Source organism: Ochlerotatus camptorhynchus, unplaced genomic scaffold, assembly GCF_037179485.1.
Source record: "Ochlerotatus camptorhynchus isolate MF236.1 unplaced genomic scaffold, CSIRO-AGI_Acam_v1.1 ptg000448l, whole genome shotgun sequence".
NCBI classification, from domain to species: domain Eukaryota; kingdom Metazoa; phylum Arthropoda; class Insecta; order Diptera; family Culicidae; genus Ochlerotatus; species Ochlerotatus camptorhynchus.
In genome coordinates, this window is record NW_027040934.1 from 332862 (window position 1) to 357089 (window position 24228).

At 36.8% G+C, this 24228-nt stretch overlaps 2 protein-coding genes across 3 annotated transcripts in view; one reads left to right on the forward strand and one right to left on the reverse strand.

Annotated features, from left to right (window-relative positions):
- Positions 1 to 24228, reverse strand: part of Klp64D (kinesin-like protein 64D) — a 51722-nt gene that overhangs the window by 13717 nt on the left and 13777 nt on the right. The gene's annotated exons all lie outside the window — the stretch shown is intronic.
- On the forward strand, positions 1111 to 23040 carry LOC135711973 (uncharacterized). 2 transcript variants are annotated; one of them, XM_065234947.1, is made up of 5 exons: positions 1111 to 1227; positions 16665 to 16801; positions 22478 to 22638; positions 22697 to 22825; positions 22892 to 23040. In XM_065234947.1, exons 2-5 carry the CDS (start codon positions 16682 to 16684, stop codon positions 22998 to 23000), a joined length of 519 nt encoding a protein of 172 aa, XP_065091019.1. In that variant the 5' UTR covers positions 1111 to 1227; positions 16665 to 16681; the 3' UTR covers positions 23001 to 23040. The 2 variants fall into 2 exon arrangements, with proteins under 2 accessions (XP_065091019.1, XP_065091020.1); XM_065234948.1 differs by having other exon boundaries at positions 1225 to 1291.

Sequence of the window (24228 nt, forward strand, 5' to 3'; positions counted from 1 at the left end):
GCTGCAAATATTTTATACATTTTTAACTATTATGTACATTTGTTAATTGGGTGGGGATTGTTAGAATTTCGAGAAAAGTAAAATTTAAAATCTCAAAATAAAGATAAAATAAAAATTATTAGTACTGCCAATTTTGAACAATTTAACCTGGTGTCTCACTTTCCGGCAGGTGCTTCCAAAAATGTAATAATTTGTAGTCGTAAAATTGAACATATTTGTAGTTCTTTGGCGAAAGTTTCAGCTCGATTAATCATAAGTTAACAAAGTTACATCATGTATGAAAATCGGCATGCGCTGCTATTTTATCGAACACAACTGTATATTTACTCTGAACTCTCTCAATTGACTTGTAGTTCTACTCAAAAATATCATAAAGTTCATCCCAAAACTCATTTAGAAATGTTCTATTAATACTATGATGTTATCCCTTGAATATATTCTAAAATGCCCTCCAAATTGCTCAAATTCTCTTAAGTGACTTTATCATGAAAATCTAGTCCAATCTAAGGATCTTGATTTTTTTTTTCAGGGTTTAAAATCTCATTTGTTTTTTGGAGAGAAGACGAAGCATATTTATTCCCGATTTGTCATCGAAATTCACGTTTTTTCCAGGTTTTTTTCCCCAGCGACTTCGAATTCCCGATTTTTTCCCGTTTTATCCGATTTCTTGGTTCACTAGTCACATCTTTATTTACAAAGGGTGATACGTCATATTTGAATTATTCGTGAGATTCGATTATCCAGAATGCAATCTTTAAAAAAAAAACTAGCTGAAACGTGTACAATTGTTTGCAGAATAAAAATTCTACGTCGTAAATTAAGAAAATAGTGATTCACTAAGAACTATTATCCATGGTAAACAACAGACTGAAATCGAATCTGATCGTTTCAACGTGAATAAGATACAACGCCATCATGAACCCTTTCCGGCCGTCCCGCAAGGTATGTGTTCATTTTGAATTCATTTCATTGAATAAAACCACCCAATCACACTACCCACGAGTAAACAAGCACAACCAACAATCCACTGCGCTACCCAACAGCGACAAGTTCATGCGAGCAAGAGAAGATTCCAAACATGACCTCCCCCTCGATCGGATCCCAGTCGTCGCACCGCATTCAGTGTTTTGAGCGCGTTCTTCGATAACGGTCACATTCGAATTAAGTTGCCGCGTGCATTCCGAGCTGTTCCTCAATCATAACTATCGCGTGCAGCAGATTAATCACGTTAGTTTTTTGTTGTTTTTCTTTGTTTTATTACAATCGTACCGAACCCGGGTCGTCTCTTTAGGTTAGCATTGAAAACATAAACAAAGCAATAAGTGAAAATAATGCTACGCTGGAAAATGCCGATGGGTGTGTCCCCGTATTTCGTACGGTTCAAAGTCAACGTCGAGAAGAGTCCTTAGTGGATGGAGCTATCGAAGCTATCTAAGAAACAAGGAACATGAATAGTTTCACGAAACGTATGGATTCGAGTTATCACAGCAAAAACTGCAAACGTGATTCTTCAGAAACAATTAGATGGCTGTTATAGACTGTTGTGTGTGATATCATCTCAACTTATATCTATGAGAAAATGATGAAATGCTCCTTAATTCTTAAATAATGCTCCTTTACTGCGTAGCTTTTCAGATCTCCTGCCCTGCCCGTGTTGTTTTTTTAGTCACAAGAATGCAGCGACGGGCAAGCGTCAAGAATAAGCTTCTAAAAGATGATTCTAAAATCGAAAATTCCAAAATCAAAGATTCTAAAATCGAAGATTCTAAAAGAAACTTCTTTTTGGAAACTCATTCTATACGCTTGCCCGTCGCTCCACTCCTCTGATAAAAAAAACATAGGCAGGACAGTAAATCTGAGTAGCTACGCAGCAAAGGAGTATTTTTCCAGGTTTTAAGGAGTTTAATATTACGTTTCTAAAGCTGCCTTATATTTATACAAAGACATTAAAAAGTGAACGAACAGGTTGTGATCGATAAATACGCGATATTTGAGCATTTTTTATTTTGTTTTTTTTTTTTTTTATGATGGAAATACCGTTTTTCTATCATTTGTATTTGCTTGTTTTATGTAACACCTACATGCGTATCAAATCAAATTCTTTTGTTTATTGTTATACATTTTTCTCAAACGACAAGAAAGTGGTTTTAAAACAGGTTTGTGCTTCGGCTACAAAACAATGCATAATCGTGATGCTTTTGTCGTGACGCCTTCATACTGAAACACTGGCGCATAAAATGTAAATGAATTCTATGCTACGAGTTGCACGTGGTAATGACAAAGGCAAACAAACATTCACTCCTCTATTTGAACAACCACGCCAAGAGAAATTGTTCAAAGTGAGGTCTACCTACTGCATGCTTTCTGGAACTAAATATCATTCCTTTCTCGGCACCTCCAAGTGCTTTAAGTGGCGGCGACTGTCCCACATATTTGAACCACGCCTTTTTGGGTATAGGAAAATTGCACTTCCTACACACATCGACTGCACATTATAGAGTGTCGCGCGCCATCGACAACATGCGGGCCAAAGGAAATCATGTTGCCATCAAACCGCCAGTAATAGTTGTCGCAATTTCACTTTCAAGTCCAAACATGAGACACTGCGGGGAAGCAGCATAATTTCATAGTGAGCTTTCATCATCAGACCATCACGCGCAGTTGGCGTGTAGGATACCGGCGATAGCCGAAGCCAAATGTGGCAGTGCACGATGGCATTTCAGGGCTTGTAACCCGTACACATAAACGGAATGCTCCCTTCTAGCATAGAGAGCTACTGTGGGAACGCTGGGTAATTGCTACCGATATGGCGCAATCTATGATGAGTGGTTGATACAGGAGGAAAATTATGTTTGTTTTATGACATTTCTATCTTTTAACATTGCGTGGTAGTGAATAATAGGTGTAAATTAGACTATGGAAGACCAAGCAATTGCACAAAACACTTGTAGGCTATCTTTCCAGCTCCGAAAGTGTTAATTGAATGTGCGCAGCTATTCCTGAAAGTGTGAACTACAGAAAACAGGCGAACTACAATGAAGCATGTGTGGCTATTTGCGTGTCTGGAATATGGTTTATTTTGATCCCGGCCAAAAGCTGACGAAAACGCCTTCAGGAAATTTCCAATCTGGTAGACTTTTGGGAGCAAGTCCAAAAGACGTCAAACGTGGGTCTGGTATGATTCCAAGGCGAGTCCGAAAGGTTTAAAAGGCAAGTTCATGATGCTTTGGGGACAGGTTCGCATTTGAAGCCATGGCATGACATTTGATTAGCTCTTTGAGTTTACTTTTGAGGTTCTCTAGACGTTCTATGAGCTTTTCTTGAAAAGTTAAAAAAAACATAATCACATAGGGGAAAAAGATGTACTGTCGGCCTACATGCCCCCAATTTGGGTCCATACATAAATTCAGGAATCGACTAAATTTTCAATAGCGACCAAAAATATCCATTAGTACCGTCCCAATGACGCGTTCATCTAGACAAAATTGATAAATAGCAGATTTTTAACGATGGGCCCAATTTTTACCAGGAATGTAGAAAAGTGATTCGATTTGACAGTTCACAAACCGTTCGATTCTGAGGTCCATCTCCACATCACCAGGGTTTGACACAGAAAAAATGTTAACTAGTCAAAATGAAGCTTATATATTGCTTTTTTAAGAAAAATGTCTACGTCCATAAAACATTCAAAACTTGGACAATTGTCTACGCAAGGGGAGGAGATGTTAAAAATTCCTTAAAAACTGTCTACGTCGTTAATGGACTGCCCCTAAGCTGCCAAACCGAAATAAACCCAGTGAATTTGGTCACAACAGCCACAATTCTCCCGGACTAGTATTTATGCTATGACACACAACTATGCTGCCAGAAACCAGTAGCATTCGTCAGAGCATAGCCAATCTCGAATGGAAAAAAATGAGCGGGAAATGAAAAATCGCTGCACGAAAATAGAGATTTTAATGAACTTGCCGCCAGCTTTCTCGTGGGTAGCATTTATGTAACCGCAGGACAAGCATTTTTATGCTACAACATCGCATTATGGTGGCCAGTTGTTTTCTCCGGACAGCTCATACAAAACTGGGTTTTGAAAGCCTCGCACCGCTATAATCGGAGTCGGAGATGAATCAAACAAATTGAGAGGTGTCTAATACTAACCAGGTTAATGATAGTGCCGAGATTGAGCCGAAGCTGACTGAAATTTACATGAAGATATGTTCTGCTCTTTCATAACTAAGTTATCGCAGTACGTTTTCTTGTTTGCAATTGCGTTTTTTGATATACCATGCTGATGTTTGAAGTAAACTATTACGAGATAAATAACTACAAATGCAAAACCGGAATGTAAATTTATATAAATCTTCACAGTAGATCTCTGATGATCCAGCTCTGCATGGACTATGATGAATGGATGCAACCACATCATTCCAAGCCTATGTAATTAAAAAAAACTGTATGCAGTTGATTCACGTATGTAAAGATGTGGTTGATGGTGGTAGTGGATGAACTCTGAACTAATACAAACTACGCTAGAGTCACAAGAAGTTAGGAACCAAAATAAAAGTTCCGTAAAAATAAGCTACACTACGCCACGAAGAGATATAATCAAAACAAAACGGAATTCCTTTCGCTATGCGAAAGAAAACAATGGCGAAGAGGGGTCAGTAGTGGACACTCGGTGATGGAGTGCAGGCAAACGGGTTTTGGATTGGGCGGTTTGGATTTAAATTACATTTCGTCGTTTCTATGGCGAGGCTCCCTCACATACATTAAGGCAACACATTCCCGCGCATTTTAGAGAAACGTATTCAAATTCGTTCACGAGGTACGCATTAGAAATCAACAAAATCATAGCACGGTATTCTTGATGTGTAGAAATTGATATTCCTAAATAGGAAAAGAAAACCGTGAGAAGAAACCTTTTCGGTATTTGACCGTCAACCACCACCATCGATTGAAAGATAGAGTTTCAGTGCATTAAATAATGCATGAACGATGTGGATCAATTTACACTTTCGACCACAGAAGAGAATTTGAACAACGTTGCATGCGAATATCGATCCACATTTCGCACTCGATATTCAAGGCCTATATTACCCGAGCAGGAACGAATATCTCGATACCTTAAATTGGTATGGGTGAGCATGACATAAGAAGTAAAATACCAATAAATAATACCAAAAAAATGTTCCCACAATAACATTCCAATACCAAATTATGCAATTGCAATACCAAAACAATACCACACTGAATACCTGTGTGGTAATGTTTTGGTATTGCAATTTGGTATCGAAATATCAATTTTTTTTTATTTACAAAGTATTTTGCATGCAATTTTTTTGTATTATTCTTTGGTATTTTAACTCTTATATCATGCTGATCAATACCAAATTTTGGTTTTAGATCAAAATTAGGTATTGAATAACTATTTTCTCCTGCTCGGATAGGAGGGTTCTAATGAACTGCATCCAGCTGGAGAATGTGAGATTGATTCACATTTTTGTGTAAACGTATTTTATTAAATTAATGCCAAGAGATTTTAAGTTTCATGTCGATAACCTTATAATGCCTTTATTGTGAAGCGAACTCCTTGGGAATTTTATAATGATGATACTTTCAGGGTAGCCACTAAATCGAAAACCCAGGGAAGAAGTGGGAATTTGATTGGAACCTTAATTTGAATATTTTTAATATATTCTAAGCCCAATAGCTTAAATATTTTTCATATAATCTTGAATATTTCTGTTTATTTTTCCATAGTACAGGATACCAGACATTAAGTCTTAGATCTAAATAATAGTAATGTCTAGAGTCTGGAATGAATATTTTTGTTAATTTTAGTGGCATGAAAACTGTTCAAGTAACGGAATCTACTAAATCTATATATTTCTTGGATAATAAATTCCCTTCCGTTGAGATTTTTTTCTTAATTTGAGATCCCACATACCTTACTGTTGAATTTTCTGAAATTTCTTCCAAGACTTGAGATTTTTTTTGCTAATCCTGGATCTGTAATAGCTGTGCACAAAATCTTGGAAAGTTTTCAATTTATTTCTTTGAAATTAACATCAGGTTACTTTTGAAAATTTCCCAAGGTTTTCCTTAGGATCATATCAAAATGTCTTCAGAATCACTTTTACTTTCAGGATTTACCTCAATAATCAATCTTATGATTCTGTCCGGTATTCCCTAGAAATGTTCTATATAACAATCTAAGAATTCTGTGCAGAGCACTTTAGGAATTCACTACTACTCTTGAAATTGACTAAATATTTATCTTCATATTTATGTGAATTAATTCTCACGAGAATTTGCTATAATTTCTCACCTTAATTGTGTTTACAATTAACTTGATTCTTCAAAAGTCTCTTGGTAGGGGGAGACGGGGTAAGACAGGGTGGCGGAATAAATTTAGTAAGTCAAAATGAGCAAGAAATGAATAAGCATTCATTTATCTATGGACAAAAGTTATAAAATTTTCTGATTCATCACATTATTTATGCTTTTCCATCCATTTTTGAAACGATCAAAAAATACTCGTTCTTTTACAAGCGCGGTAAAAAGGACCACAAATGGGGTAACACGGACCATGACGGATTTTTCGTCAACCATTGCACACAATTGGACACAACTATGAATGGTACTATGGTCACTATGGACTGAATATCTTTGGAATCGGTCAACTGGTTCCATAGATATGACCGGAACAGGTTCCAGTAAGCACAGGTATAGAAATGATCAAAAACGGTACAAACATATATTGTGACATATTTAATCGCATGAGAATTAGAAAATATGATCAATATGAGTCATTTTGTGTGTTCCAGGTACCCCCTGGGAAGTGGTCAAAATCATATTAACTCGAAATCCATCATGCGACACTTCACATCACATGAGAATTCTAAAAAATTGTCATCGGTGGTTAAATTGAGTATGGTGGACCACATTGGTCACTCACAGACATGTTCCGGATACCACCCGGGAACCAAAACAAATTTATTTTATTACAGGAATGTAAATTAGTAAGAATGGTCACATCTCACCATAGATGGATGAATTCAAATTTTAATGCCATTTAATACTTGATCTGAAATATCATTTCAGTTTCAATCAAAGTCATTTCGCAATAAAGAAGTTGTAAAGTTGACCGTCTTACCCATCGTATGTTCATCAAACAGTCTTATAGGGGAAATGGCTCTAATGTTGGCCTATGGATCTAAGATTGGGCCCATGTATATTTTTGGTCACTATTGAAAATTTAGTCGATGGCTGAATTTATGTATGGGCCCAAATTAGGGACATTTAGGCCGACATTACAATCATTTCCACTATTTTTTGTTTTGAAAATAAGATCGTGAAAACCCCACCGAACGAGAAGTTTGATTTTATTTATTGTTTTGAAGATTCATAAGATCGGGGTATAAGGTGTTCCAGAATGATAAAAACATGTTGTTAATCTTTTCTGTATTGAGTATTGGTAAGGATCTTGAGGATTTCACATAGAACTGGCTGTAATCCCTCTTAGCCCACCGGGCGTTCTTATCCCGTCTTCCCCATTGAGTCATTTAGTATTTAGAAAAGCATTCTTCCAAAAATTCCTTGGATTTCACCTCAGAATGCCATGGATTTTTTTCTCGGAATTTCCTTGAACTTTTTCTTAAAAAACACTTGAGGATCTCTGGGAATTTAATTAGAATTTTCACCCTCCTTCAAATTTCCTTGAACCTTTTTTTCAAAATCTCTTGGAACACTACTCAGCGTTTCTTTGGAAAAATGCTCAAAATTTCCTGCCAAACACTCCCGGAAACTCCTTGGGAATTTCCTTTAAAATTCTTATGAATTATCTAAGGAATCCTCTTACATCTATCTTCAAACTAGCTTTAAATTCTTCAAATAATTTTTAGAGCTAGGTATATTATGAGTTTGATTTATTTCCTTGGAATTATTCTCCAAATCCCCTTGCGGCTCTTCTCAAAATTTCTATTTGATTGATTGATTAATTGATTGATCGATGAACATTTAAGGGATTTTCAGCCGCAGGTCATTAGGTGTAGTTTCAAGATTGTAGTCCTATCATCATCAAGTTTGCCGTAGGGTTTTTTTATTCATTTTTTTTTTTGACGTTTTCCGTACTGAGCACTAATGCTACCGACGCCAGAGAGACAGCTCCCACACCTGGACCCTACCTATCAATCCATCAACTGGACCGGGGACCAACGGCTTTACTTCCCTTGCAAAGGAAGGCGTAATCAGAGATTTTATGTCTCAGAAAATCCTGACAGCGCCGACTGGGATTGAACCCAGGCCTTTTGGAGTGAGAGGCAGTCATTATTACCATTACACCAACGGCAACGCTGAAGTTTGCCGTAGGGTTAATTCTCATTGAAACCTCCTCCGAATTCCTTTGAATGCTCCCAGAAATTTCTTTCGATTTGTTTTAGAGTTCCCTGTAATTCTTTTTAAATTCCCACAATAGTCTCTTCAGAACTAGCTCGGCATTCACCATTACAATTTTCTGGAAATACTTTTTAAAATTTTCCTCCGAATCCCTGTAGCATTATCCCTGGAGTTCCTCTACAATGCCCCTCAATTTACTTGACATTCTCATCATAATTAAATGCTTCAAGAATCCTCAAAATGTGTCCGTGTCCAAGAACTTTGATTTGTTTTTTTTCAATCTGAGATTTTTGAAATACGCCATATTGAAGTAAAAATCTTGCTCTCAAGAATATGAAAATGAACCCTGGCTCCAAATCTTGAAAATGTTCTCATGTAATCTCCGAAAAATTTCTTAGTACGTTATTCCGTAGATTTCATTGATTTCAAAAATTATTTCTTGTCTCAATCTATAAATTCGGCCTAGTGCCCTTTGAATATTCTACTTTCAAGAACATTTCAAATTTGGGACGTCAAAAATTTGATTATTAAATCTAATTTTACAATTATTTGTTTCAATCTTAAAACATAATATGTTCGCGCACGTCGCGGGAAATCTTTTCGGACACACATAAAAGAACTCGCGGTTTACATACAAACACCTTTTATTACGCGAACATAAAAATACATTTATTACAGGACGAAATTACTAAGGAGATGTTTCCTCCGCGACGGTTTATTGTAACTGATATTTTAATTAGGGATGCACATGCAAAACTGTGGCATCGATATTTCTTTTCTTCTCGCTCTAACATATGCCGGCCGCCTTGAAATAATATATTTTAATTTTTTTGAAAATTTATTTTATGTCGCTCATTTCTCATTTCTCTGATATCTCATTTTTTCTACCCTAAAAATAACTCCGGTTTTTGGCATTGAACATTAAATTCCATAACTTCTTTTTCCGATGACATAAAGTCCGATGACACTTCTTTTTCCGATGACATCAATCAATAAATTTTCTTACCATATTTAGCAATTTATATGAAACCAAGAAAAATATGTTGGGCACCCGTGAAAACGATGAAAAAACAGGAAATTTAATTCTTAAATTCAGTGGCCACCCTGTACTTACTTTCAAGGTAATTTGAAGGATTCCTAGGCTATACTAGTGAAAAATTTTTGGGTTTTATTCCAAGGTAAGCGGAATTCCAAGGTGAAAATCATTAAAATAGTTTTGTCAATGTCATGGTAGTTCTGAAGAGAATTCCAGATGAATGTTGAAGAGGAATTCTGATGAGAATTTATAGGGAATTTTGAGAATAATTTCTAAGAAATACTGAGGAGAATTCCAAGGGAGTTACAAGGTAATTTAGAGAAGAATTCCAACGGAAACTAATTCTGAAGAGAGTTTCAAGAAATGCAAAGTTTACTTGGAACCAGTGCGAAAAACAGTCAGAATCAATGAGTTATTTTCATATGAATATGAACTGCCATCCGCCTCATCATTAACTGCCTTGTGAGAGTCTGAATGATTGGGAAGCAAACTAGGCACTGACAACAGCACGTTTATTCTTCCGTGATGGTACCCAATCCTTGATTTGAAGGACTGAGCGTACATTTTCTATGGAAAAATACCTCAATTACACTAAGAGAAGCGAAAACGAACCACTTCTCTGTCAAACGCGAACCAGCTCGTGATTGGCTGATTTGTAGTGCGTAAGATAGAGATAGAGATAGAAATAGAGATAGATAGAGATAAAAGAGCAAGAAGCCAGTTGTCTCCTCTTCCTCTTAGCAATTACATGCTGTGTGAGCTAAGGCAAGCGGTGTGAGTCGCCTTTTTGTGAGTGACTGAATGTTTTTGTTGGTTCTTTCATAGAGATTGCTAAAGTATGATTGTGTCAGTGATTTTTCATCAGGAAAATTTTCCGCTATGAAATTTTTTTCCCGTTGAAACGACGTAGACGTAGTGTGCGTACGATAAACGTCAGCAATCTCTATTACCTCGTCCTTTACCGTTTGACAGTTCATGAAATGTTGCAAATATTGTATACAAAAGCCCATATTTTTAAACAACATTGCTTACAAGCTGCTCGTTTGAGTGAAATGAAATACAAGTTTATGTGAATGAATGTTTACATCACAATTAAAATTCCGGGATTTTTGCATTGTAGGGAAAAATTCAATTTAGCTTTCGACTGATAGACAATTCAGAAGATGATTTTCTCGGCCTTGCGATTAAACCGATTTATCTTCTCTACTCCAAACGTTTCAGTGCTATATTACATCTTTATCATGATGGATGGGTTAATTCTACGAAATAATCAGGAGAATTCAAGGATAATTTAGAGAAGAATTACAAGGCAAATGTGAGGTAAATTCTAACGACATTCTGAGAAGAACGGCTAAGGAAGTCTGAAGGAAGTTTCTCAGGAATTTTTCAATGGAAGTTTAAAAAGAATTATTCAGAGAAATTTATGTGAAAATTTGTTTATGAATAATTAAGAATCCTTAAAGAAGTATAGTGAATTCCAAGAGTTTTCAGAGAACAATTTTAAGTGACAGCTAAATGTACTGTCTAAATGCCAGATTTACCGTAACGCATCAGACCCAAGATCTGATCTTAACGTAACCGGATCTGAAAGAAAACAATTTTGCTATTTTAAAATGATTTCTTCTCATAGTCGTGCAGACTGAAAAACTAAGAGTTTGTATAACATAAATCTGGATGCATAATTATTCAACTTTTATTGAGAGAAAACATTTAAGAGAGCGACCATGCTGAATGCTCGATGCATGCTCGAAAGCATTATTTTTTCTTAGAGATTTATATGAAATACTTCAAGATAGTCCTCAAACGTTGTATGTAGATGGTTAAAATGGTAGATGGTTTAGAACTTTATTAACTGACGAGTTCTTTAGCCTAAAACTACACCTACTCTTACAGTAACAGTTGTAGAGTAACCGTTTCTGACACCTTTACCAGTTACAAAAAGCCGTAAACTGTGCTCATTTTGCGTGGCTTTTTATGTGTTCAGCATTAAGGAACAAAGTGTGAAAAGTTGTGCCATATTTTAAACACAGAGTATCACAAGGGGAACTCTTAAATAAATCGGAAGAAATTTCTGGGAGCATTCAAAGGGAATCTCATTAAAAATTAAATTAAGTTTACCGATTAAAGTTTAATACACAAATCTACAGTTATGGTACTATTCTTTACTGGAAAATGATTACTTTATGGTTTAATTACAACGTAAATTATTAAGTTCGTCATCCATTAATAGCCACATTTTTTTTATATTTTTGGAAGTTCGTTATTTTGGCTTCTATAATAGAGAAAACCGTTGCTTCCTATGGATTCTACTATTTCAATAATATTTTAGAAATTATAGGTGCAATAAAAATGTATTCCTTTCCGAGAAAATATCAAACCGTGAATTCAATTCATGAAATTTCTTATTTAATATGGGGACTAAATACTACAACCAACAGATTCTATTTGACGAATTCAATTGATATATTTAATAATCAAGTTTAGATTTTAAACTAATTTTTTAAGTGAATTGAGCATTCAACTTCTAGATCTAAAAAAGTTTATCAAATTCGGGATCTTGGTAGGTTTTTAAATGCTACCGAATATTGAAAATAAGTACAAATCCGAGATCCATTTTTTCAAGTCATACAACTCAAATTTTAGATTGAGTTTTGGAAGCTGATCATTGTTTTTTCCACACCTGGATTTTAATTTTTGAATCATATTTTAAGTCATTTTTTCCAAACCCCAGGATATCTTAAGTCACATTATAAATGTCTTATTTAGAATTTTTTAAATGTTTCTTACTCTAAAACCTCTGGGTTGAAGATATTTTTTTCAAAGTCCAGGATCATAGAAAAATTGGAAAATTCAGGATATTGAACAATCTTCTTAATTTGTGATAATGAAACTTTTTACAAGTACGGGGTTTTTTTTTTTAAATTACGTCAAGCTCGAGATGTTGCTCAGTCTGAAATCTTTTTAATATTTCAAAGCCCGAGATTTGTTTTTTTTCAATTCAGGAAAATGTAAAACTTTACTTTGCGCCTTAAATTTGTTTTTTTTTCGAAAATTGAAGATCCTAATTAAGCTGTTTCCAAGTCCGAGCTCCGATAAATTTCAAATGACCCGCAACCTTAGTTTTTTTTTGACTGGGGTCTTAAACAAAACTAAATTCAAAATTCAAAAAAAAATCATGAGAATCAAACCTTGCAGAACGTTCTGGTTAAGAATATGTATTTAAAAATATTTATAACTCCAGAATCCAAATGGTTCATGTCTTAGATCTTCAAAAAATGTTTAAAGCCCAAATTGATCCTGGATTTAAATAGTTCAAGTATAAGACATCTTAAATAAATGCACCTTGCTTCATGATTGGTGATATCATTATAGTTTGTAAAGCAGTTATGAATAAGGATTGCTTGTAGTAGTAAGCATGACTGCTTTCTCACCCCAATGGGTCTGGGTTCAATCCCAGCCGAGGTCGGTGGGATTTTTCTGAGGCATAAAAATCTCTGGTCACGTCTTTCTTCGGAAGGGAAGTAAAGCCGTTGGTCCCGGCCCATGTGTGTTGTGAATGGGTGCGATATCCTACGCAGGTGTGGAAGCTGCCTTCCTGCACATTCGATTGCCATCAATGGATGGCAATCGATGTCCGTCGGTGATTGGCACTAGATTGCGGAACAGAGACCGACGTTAAATAAAGGAATGAATTAAATAGTTCCCTGAATTTAAAGACAACTTCTGAGTTTCCAGGTAATAAATAAAATTATCTGAGATTCCCTGATTTTCCAGATTTTTTTTCAGATAGTCGATACCCCGAAGTAGCACATTTACAATAGTTCACTCACTAGAACCATCAAGAAATCAACGAAAAATGTAGAAAACAACTTACTATATTAATTTGTTACATTATAACTTGTTTTGATCAATACTTTTACTTTATTTCGAGTCTTCACTGGAAGCCGAGAAGTCCTCTGCACTACCACGTGCCTGAAAAAAAGCCAAGAATATTCCAGCTGAAATCTGAAAAGAGCTTTGAGAAAATTTTAGGATGATTCTAAGTCAATCTTTAAATTTGTCGATTCTAAGGAAATTCTTGGAATACCGTGAAGGTAGTTGAGGATTATCAAGATGAATTATCTTAGATGCCTGACTTCGAAAAAGTTTTGCAATCCTCTACATCGAAACCCTTGACTGCATTGTTGTTCAATAGTGACCAAAACCACATGTCTCGTTGTGTTTATCAGAAAAAAAATCCGTACCCTATTGTCAATGGGTTCTTGAACTTTGCGAAAATCGATTTATGCATTCATGAACCTGTAGGCTTGTGATGGCATCAAAAACAAATTAGGTGACGCGCCATAGGCACGAGACGAACCTCTATTAATGTGCCACGCCCGTAAAAATGCCAGACGACAAAGTGAAACGCTTAGTCGTACACTACAATCCACTATATGTGAAACAGCGAGCATAAGAAGCAACCCATTGTCATGTCATTAACATAATTCAATTGGGTTGACACTCGGTGCCTTTCCAATACTGACACTGGAAATAGTCTTTCCTTGTTTTCGTTCAATAAACGACAAATACCTAGATTGAACTTTCTACAAATTGAGCGCAGTAGAAAAATAGCCAACCGTGCGGCAAATGCACCCGACCTAAGTCAAAAGAGAACTCTAACGAAATCGAAGCATAACAATGACCGTGATTCACAGTCGCGCAAAGGGCCTGCATACCTGCTAGCTGATCTTTGTGACCTTCTGACCGACCGCCCAACGGACGGTCGAACGATTGATGTAACTTCAATCAGTGTGTATACAGTGTAGCAATCGTAAACAGAAGGGAACAGGTGTGTTAAATTCAATCTCGCGGCTGAAGCACGATACCAATCATTTATAGTCATAGAAAGGGACCACTTGCGCTGCAATGAAATAAATCTCACGCGTTAGATAACTAGAAGTGCCAGTTGTAGCAACAGTAGCAGCAGCGGTAGTTGTGCTGTAGAGGTGAATAAATATACGTGAGAGAACCGGTTATGGACCCATCCGCAGCAGTTAGAAGAATCGAAAGATTCTTATAGGCAATAAAAACATGGCCTTTCACGGCCATCCTGAAAAATGGCTTTATGATGCAGATTCCAAAATTTTGCACGGCATGGTATGGGAGAGAAGCTTATATTTTTCGAATGTTCAAATTTATTTGATTGTTACTGTGGGGGATAAAAGTCGAAATCTACCTAATTGAAACACTTTCAACAACTATTTGCGAGATTTTGAAATCTCATGCCGTTTAGCAAGATGGCCGCAAGAGGCCAGGTTTTAATAGCCTATACACATTCAGACACTCAACAGATTTGTTTCATTCAGAAGATATAGGTTACTGGGTAAAGTTTGGAGAGCAGCACTATTTAGTAGATATTGAAAGAACAAACCTAGATAGAGCTGGAATTAGGGCGTAACAGCCTTTACAAACAATTACTTCTATCGATGATGTCTAGGAACTCAAGGCATATCCACGCAAATCAACATAACCGTCGGGTAGAAGAACTCTTCCCCTACCCGATGGTGTTGTTGATTTGCGTTTGCAAGCCTTAACTTTCTAGAAATCATCAAAGTAAGTCATTGTTTATAAAACCTGTTACGCCCTAATTCCTGCTCTATCTAGAAATAGAATGTAAATGTATAACTTGAAGTTCAATGCTATTGCGATCAATGGAACAGTTATCAATGTATCAATGGGACAGTAATCAATTGAATGCCGATTTGAATTGCTGTATGACAAACTATCGTATTAAAATTTATTACTTTGTGATATAGGGGAAATGGATGTATTGTTGGCCTAAATCCCCCTAATTTGGGCCATTACATAAATTCAGCAATCGACTAAATTTTCAATAGCGACCGAAAATATCCATTAGTATCGTCACAATGACGCGTTCATCTAGATAAAATTGATAAATAACAGATTTTAAGCGATAGGCCGAATCTTAGATCCAAGGGCCAACATTAGAGCCATTTCCCCTATATTAACGAGTTTATTTGCGAAAGTTGAAGGTAATTGCTAATTCAGTTTTCTAATGTCTAATGATCACTTAATACTTCATGGATATCGGAGACCAAAGCAACAGATATTAGGGTGATTCCAAATCTCCGTTTTCCACATTCAGATAACAAATAAAAATCAAAAAGTTCAAATTATGGGAGGATAAGAATTTATTCTACACAGCAAAAAATAAATTTTAATATTACATCCAAAAGGATGCACTTCAATCATGTCGAAAATCTCATGTAATTTTTATGGTCACAACAATAAACAAATGCAGTAAAAGCAGCGTAATGTCAGTTCATGCACTGTATTAATGACAATTTTACCCTTTTTGGCAAGTAATATTACACCATATTTTCGACACGATTGAAGTGCATCCACTTTGATGTGATATTAAAATTAATTTTTTGCTGTGTAGACGAAATTGCGATTGGTGGAGCAAAATGGATAGACGGAACCACCCTATTGTCATCTTGCGGTTAAAATCAATTGATGACAAAATGCATTGCAATTTTCTTCCTAACTTTAGAAAGCTACAACCTCAACCACCGCAATGTATTGAGTGTAGTCATAAATAGTAGTAGTTTGTTCATATCTGTCACTCGATGTTAGTGCTCGAAAATCAATACACGAGAGGCAATTGCCACCGGCATTGATGGTTTTATATTTCCGCAGGGCTAGCAAACAGACTCAAAACAAAATCACAACTTCTAAAACGTCTTGCATTGTTTTAGGTTCCCATTAGAAAACGCCCTTCTACTAGTGAAACATGAACATAGGTACAGTTGTTGAAATGAATTCACATAACACAACAAGCAAAGCTAATTCAATTAAGCACCCACCAATTTTGATGTTGTCAAAAACCAGAAACCCTAGAAATAATCACAAACAACTTATAGGTAGCTAATTCCTAACAGCCCCTGTAATTTATCCATATTTTTTCGGAAGTCACCTTATGAAATTATTCTCTGAACGTTTTGCATAAATGAATAAAAACACCGAACTTGTCAGTCAACGGCACGCAGTGTGAAACATCACCAATTTGTGGTAATCATGAATGCTGATGACAATAGACCTAATTAGCAATTAGAAAAATTATCTTACCGGCTAATATGCGCATGTGAATGTGACCGATAAACTACTGTTGCGTCTTTCTGATAACACTGCAAGGAATAACCAGTGACTTTGGGATGTTCTTGTCTTCTAGAAATTTCCCGCCTCACAATGGCCAGCCACGAGCAGGGTGGAACCGATCAGACCGATCGAGGGCTACGGAAGGAATACTTTGGTAATGGTGGTGGTTTCGGAAGGTTTCTGCCTCCCGTTTTCAAGCTGCTCGAGTTGGTAAGTTTTGGTCTTTCAGAGAATTAGTCGTTAATGTACTTTAGATCAACCTAACCAATCGTAACTAATTACACTGTGCAACACGACTTTCTAGAACAGGTTTTATTGTACCACTTTTTATGACTTTCTTTAATTATCCTGAGTTAACAACTAGAATATATTTTAGCCCTAGCACGTCATGTTTTTTAGGAACCGCTCCCAAAAGACATTAAATATAAGAAATATCACCGAAATGAGGGGTGAAAGTGATAGCGGTTTTCATAAGTTCTAACTAAATGTGCCTTGCGTCATTTTCTACACAGCAAAAAATTCTGAATTTTAATTGTAATATTAATATTCATTCACGTAAACTTGTATTTCATATAACGCAAACGAGCAACTTGTAAGCAATGTTGTTTACAAAGATGGGCTTTTGTATACAATATGTGCAACATTTCATGAAAAATCTCAGAACTTTGCACGGTTTATAATGTAAACTTATATGATATGTGACGCTCCTTTATGTGCATCATATTGAACAGAAATTTACTCTACTTTTTAGAACTGTGTACAAATGGTCCTTCCAGAACAATAGTGACGCATGCTTCGGTTGACAGTAAATGGCTGAAATCGTGAATAATATCCCGATTCAAAAAAGGGCGCTACCTTTCAATTGTGACGTGTTAGAGTAGGGTGGTTACTTAACAAAAAAGTGTTTGTAATATAATAAAGACTGTACTCGCAAAAAATTCAACAGACAAAAATGATCACCAAAAATTCATTATAAGTCGGATATTTTTGAAACTCTCAGGGAATTTTAACATATTAGCTATGTTTTTGCAAAGTTGGCTTATTCAACCTCCTCTCCTAGGCTAAATGCCCGCACCTTGGACTTAACGCTACCCATGAAATCATGTGCAACACTTGCGCCCAGTGCTGAGATTTGTCATTGTCATAGTCTGTCATGTCGCGCGATATTGACAAAATTGTTCGTCACATAGTCACTGACAGACTTGATCCTCAAAAAAACCTTCGTCAAAATCTCATTCATTTTTTCGTCAATGACGAAGATTCACCTGGTAACAAAAAGTGTAATTTAGTACATTCTGTGTCACATTATTGTTATCCAAGTAGCTCAGGACGTAGATACTTGTTCATTAAAATGGATCCATGTAATTGTTTTAGCTAATAAACAAATCTGCACATGTTCGTCACTGACACCATTGTCATTGACAATTGACATGGTTTGCCTTGACTATGACTGTTAGCTCAAATGAGTGACCAAAGGAGAATTGTCAATATCACCGTGTACTGTCGAGATTTTGCAGCACTGCTTGCGTAATTTTTCCCCCCAGTTTCATCCACTCTTTCATCAAATCCTTGCCGTTTTTGAAGACCTTCCTTCTTTTTCTATTGGACGAAGTTCAGACGAGTTTGGCGGATTTGTCTTCTTCGGCACAAAAACAACATCGTTGACTTCGTACCACTCCATCACCGGTTTCGCGTAATGGCACGATGCCAGATCCGGCCAAAACAGAGTGTAACCTTCGTGGGATCGAAGGAAGGATAGCGCTTTTGGAGGCATTCTTCCTTATATATTTGGCCGTTGATGGTGCCGGTCGTTATGTACGGCTTGCTGAATTTGCCGAACCCACAGATCGCCTGCAACACTAAGTACTTCTTGGCAAATTGGTCGACCTTCTTCTTTCGGAACTTCTCCGAAACATCCAGGCGGGACTTGCCGACGAAAAACTCCAGGCCGGGGATCTGCTTGGCTTCCGCTTTAATGTACGTTTCGTCGTCCATTACGATGCATTTCGGCTGAACCAACCGCTCGCAGTACAGCTTCCTGGCGAGGGATTTGGCCACCGTATTCTATTTATCGGTTCGGTTAGGCGCCTTCCTTACATTGAAGACATGAAGTCCGGCCCGCTTCATTGTCTGCTGGACGAACCAGACGGAAGAATTGACCTTCTTGACCACGTCCCGAATCGAAATTATGCAGATAGATTTTTTTTTTATATGTTTGTTGCTAAGGTTCTTTGATCTGAAGTTCAGAACGATTTGGAGAACCTAGAACATTTTAAATACATGAAAATGGATCATTTATGATTTGCATAGATGCTTTGAATATGCTGGGACACTGTTTAAGTCATGGTTAATTAAGAAGATCATCATGTCAAAACTCCAGGACGGTTTGGAGAACATTCTTTTATTTCTTATTCTTCTTCTTCTTCTTCGCATTTCAAGCTTGTTGTTAATCGCATATTAGCTGATTGTGTGCTCTCAACTAAGTGTTCTAAAAATGCACTTCCACAGTTATTAATTGAGAGCTTTCGATGCCAATACCAATGCATGACATTGTATATTGTATGACATATCATTGGCAAGCACAATGATACTCTATACCCAGGGAAGCAGAGAAAATTTCCATCACGAAAGATATCCTCGACCGGACCTGGGGTCGAACCCGCCGCCTCCGCACACTGGGACGAAATCAAAAAAAGTGGGACATGACCGAGGGGAACGACTCTATCTACGATGCAGGAAAAATTGTATTTTGTTGTGGTTAGCTGCGCACACGTTGAGTAGATAGAAAGAACATTGATGACGATTCTGAAGATTTCCTGCAAAAAGAAGATGTACAATTCCAGTAGATGCGAGAAATGAAAGAAGATTTTGCGAAGATTGATTCGCTAGTGTGAGATTTGTTGAGCATCTTTAATTGAGATTTAGATGTGTCGCCCCCTAGGACATGACCATTTGCGACGAAACTATTGAGTGTGCATTTTGACGTCTTCTAGAATGTTCCTTTAATTTTTAAGTACTTTGGTGGTGAATTTTTTTGCTTTGGGTATACACTAAGATAAAAAATACTTTTTTTCTGTCTTGTTAAAATCGATGAACATCTATGAAAACATTAAACATGACACCATTTTAAGAAACTTTGTCGAACAGTTTTTTTTTCCTTGATTTGTTTCTCTTCTTCTTCTTCTTCTTCTTCTTCTTCTTCTTCTTCTTCTTCTTCTTCTTCTTCTTCTTCTTCTTCTTCTTCTTCTTCTTCTTCTTGTTCGCATTTCAAGTTTATTGCTTAGTGTATATTAGCTTATTGCGTGCTCTCAACTTATTGTTCTAAATGCACTTCCACAGTTATTAATTGAGAGCTTTCGATGCCAATACCAATGCATGAATTTGTATATTGTGTGGCAAGCACATGATACACTATACCCAGGGAAGTCGAGAAAATTTCCAACCCGAAAGATTCTCTCGACCGGACTGGGAATCGAACCCGCTGCCTCCGGCTTGGAAATACGTGCCTTTACTGACTAGGCTATGAGCCTCTGTTTGTTTCCCGTCGACCTTATTTTCCGTGCTGAGCACCAATGCTACAGTCGCCAGAAAGGTAGCTCTCACACATGAACCCTACCTATCGACCCATCAACTCATAAATCTAGGACCAACGGCTTTACTTCCTTTCCGAAGGAAGGCGTGATCAGAGATGTTATGCCTCAGAACATCCCGGCGCCGCCGACTGAGATTGAACCCTGGCCTGCTGGAGTGAGTTTGGTTTTGTTAAGGCTAATTTGATCTTATCCAGGATATTTGGACGTTTTCTGGACTAAAAAAGTAACCATAAGTTTACAAATCTTAAAAATGTACTTTTTTGCTATAAAAATTTATAACGGTTTGTTTGCTATTTTTGACAAAAATTTGCGGTTTTGTTCCAGCGCGTAGTTTTTTTTTCTGAAAAGGCAATCCAGTTTCCTACAACTTTATCTTAGTCGTCATTTCGATTCGAACTGTTTACGTTGCTACGATTTATTGAAAAATATCGATTGCGCCATTTTTTTTTTGTACCGAATTCCAGGACAAATTGTGGTTTATTGCACCTAGCAAACAATAATTATGCGAAATTTTATGGAATTCTGATGTGCCATTCCATAACAGATATAGTGGTTCTCCGAATTTCGTAAAAATTTGTGGTTTGATTCCTTATTGCAAAATATTAGACCCTTATCTTTTTATTTTGTCGTATACTACCCATAATCGCATATCTGTCCCATCTTTGCTTGATTTCCTATCCATATGGGACTGATATGCGTTTATGGGCAGTATACCATTTCCATGTTAGGTGGTCCAAAAATCGATTTTTTTTTCAAAAATGACTTTTTTCAAAAATTTATACCCTGGGCTGATTTAAAATGAAAGATAATTAAAAATACTTTTAAATATAAGAATATTAAAAAAAATGGGATGTTGTATTGAAAAACATTGATTGTATTTGTTTTTTATATATTTGTAATGGTATGTAGACAGAGGGCACAAAATGTTTTTATATTTTTTATTACAGTTTAAGAGGGGGGGGGGGGGGGGTTGCAATTATCTACGGCCCATTATAAAAATTGTGTATGGACAATTGTCTACGCAAGGGGAAGAGGGGTAGGAGGTCAAGAATCCCAAAAAACTGTCTACGTAGTTAATGAACAGCGATGTGTTTTTTTTTCGTTTTTGAGTTATCAAGTTTTGGGATTTTGCTTAATACTCCTATGCGACTAGACTACCATGCGTCTTCATTGAAACATAGCTAACATAGTCACATAATCTATGCCTATATGATTTGCTTTATATTTATTTGAGCGGAAACCCAAAAAAAAAAATATAGCTCAAAAACAAACAAAAAACATCGCTAATTTTTTATATGTTTCAAGGAAAAATATAAAAACATATTGCGCCCTCTGTATACAATCATGAAAAGAAAGTCTCCTTAATAAAGATATAAAAAAAATCATGAAAACCATAAAAAAGAACAAATCCAATCAATGTTTTTCAACACAAAATCCCATTTTTTAATATCATCATATTTTTCAATATAAGGAAATACGGGTCTAATATAAGGAAATACGGTCTAATATTTTGCGATAAGAAACAAAACTACTATTTTTTATGAAATTCTGAGAACCACTATATCGTTCAATTTTTCATATTCAAACATCAAAAGACCTAACCTTACATTTGAATTGAATGATCACCAAACGTCCAGTGATAGTTACATTCATGAATCATCGGACGCTATGAATCACCATACCTTCGCAAGTGCGGTATGAATCGTGTGCTCGATTCCTCTGTTAGAAGTAATTACCACGGAGCCGGTCAGTAGACCTCTGGCATTTTCCATTATTAACGAGTCGATTGTTTTCGTTCCCTGTGATGATAATCACGTGTAGTGAGGTTCTATGGAACGCACGATATGCACCTACTACCATCTTCATAGTTTTCACAGCGTCGTTGTCGTCGCAAAACTGCGCAGCAGCTTGGTGTAAATTACATGTGTGGAAGATCGCGATAATTGCATAAGATCTGTTATTCTTGAATGCTTGAAAATACATGCATCTTGCGTATGAATATCTACAACCAACAGTACTTAATCCATCCAATCAATGGATGGATGTCTTTGGATGACTAGGCATAACAGATCATCAATAATGTTTGCTTCAAATCTTGCTACGAGTACATACGGCGGTGAGCGCAGAAATTGCCCGTTGGCACCGAGTGGGTGGCACAAGAATGCACTAGCATGTAAGTGCACCTACGTAGGCAATTATTACTACGGCAACACCTCGTCTGGCAAAGTAACCCAACCAAATGATAATTTTATAACTTCCTTTTTTCTATCTGTTACCAACCCTATAATTGCAGGCAGTTGCCATTATCTGTATTGGCCTCATCGACGACCCAGCCAATAATTCTCGGCTTCGACCATTCGCGGCAGCACGCACAATCGCTCTGGCTTATTCCACATTCGTGCCCTTCTTGATCTTCTCGGTGATCTATCTGTTCGGCAAAGTCATCAGAGAGAAGTAAGTCCTAAGCAGCGATCCACAACCGGTGCTAAATCATATTCTATTTACCAAACAGTATCCCGTGGAAGCTACAATCGTTGCTGAATCTGACGGCATTTATTCTGTACCTGGCATCGGCCGTATGCATCCTGCATGACTGGTCGGAAACGAAAAATCGAAATTATTGGCCACCTAATACACAACGGTGAGTTGCTCATGTTCGACGTTTCATGGCATCTACAACTAACTAACTAAGGTATTTTGTTCCCAGAATGGATTTCTTGTGTGGCGCAGGTTCGGTTGCCGTCGTTGGTGCTGTACTGTACCTTTTGGATCTTATTGTTACAACCAGGTTGGGTGCGAAGGGTGACATTGAGTAATTTAAAGGAAGTTGCGTAATTCTAGTTGTAAATATACCTACATACTGAAAAGGCGACGCATTTCCCCTATTGAGTAGTCACATAACGATTAAATAGTCCGCAGGATTCACTCTAATCGCAGTAGAACTACTACAGAATCTCTTTCTTTTTACCGAGGACATGTACACTTACGGACCAAAAACTAGATATTAAGATTAAATAAAAGTAAATTTTAAATTATGTTATACCTACTATACTAATGAAACCGTCCAAGCATTTCAACATCGAATAGTAAACGATCGAAAAGTAAACGAGCAGATGAACCTCATACACAGTGGGAGTAAATTTTTGAGGTTTGAAGCCATACATAACATTTGTTAAACTGCAGAAAGAATGTACAAATTACGCACTTTGAGTTTTGATAAATTTTAAATCATTTGCAAGCCATTTTAATAAAATATTAAAAGATAACAAAATAATTTTACTGACAATATGATGACTAGGTAGCGTAAACAGCGGCGCCGATGGTGTAGTGGTAAGCGTGATTACCTCTCACCCCAGCAGGCCTGGGTTCAATCCCAGTCGGCGCCGCCGGGATGTTTTGAGGCATAACATCTCTGATCACGCCTTCCTTCGGAAGGGAAGTAAAGCCATTGGTCCCCGGTTCATGAGTTGATGGGTTTATAGGTAGGGTCCAGGTGTGGGAGCTGCCTTCCTGGCGTCGGTAGAATTGGTGCTCAGCACGGAAAACAAGATCGACGGAAAACAAACCAAAGGAAAAAAAATAGGTAGGGTAAATGACGGCTTCGAGAGGCAGTAGGGTTGCCGGATCCTTTTGTGAGAGTACCGGTATTTTGGTACTTAGAAGTTCAGTACTTGTAATACCGGAAATTACCTGTACCCAAGGATTTTAATTCAAAAATACGTGAAAGGTTTATGTTTTTTATGTTCGAAATGCCATTTATTCATTCAGTCACGTAGGAACGATATAAGGATATTCTGCATTATACTTCGTTTCCCATGCGAGAAGAAATTATAGTTGGTTGATCAAGAATTTATTGATTTGTCGGTGAAGCTTTGGAGTTGATTGACTGTGTCTGTGTTATAAGGAAAACGCTCGTGTGGTTACTTTTTTTCGTAGTGAACGAAAAGTAGAAACCAGTAGAGTTTAGTTCAGTAGAGTAAATGGTAGGGCAAAAATTCGACCATAGTTCAGGATGGGCACTGAATTTAAGAAATTAAATTCCCG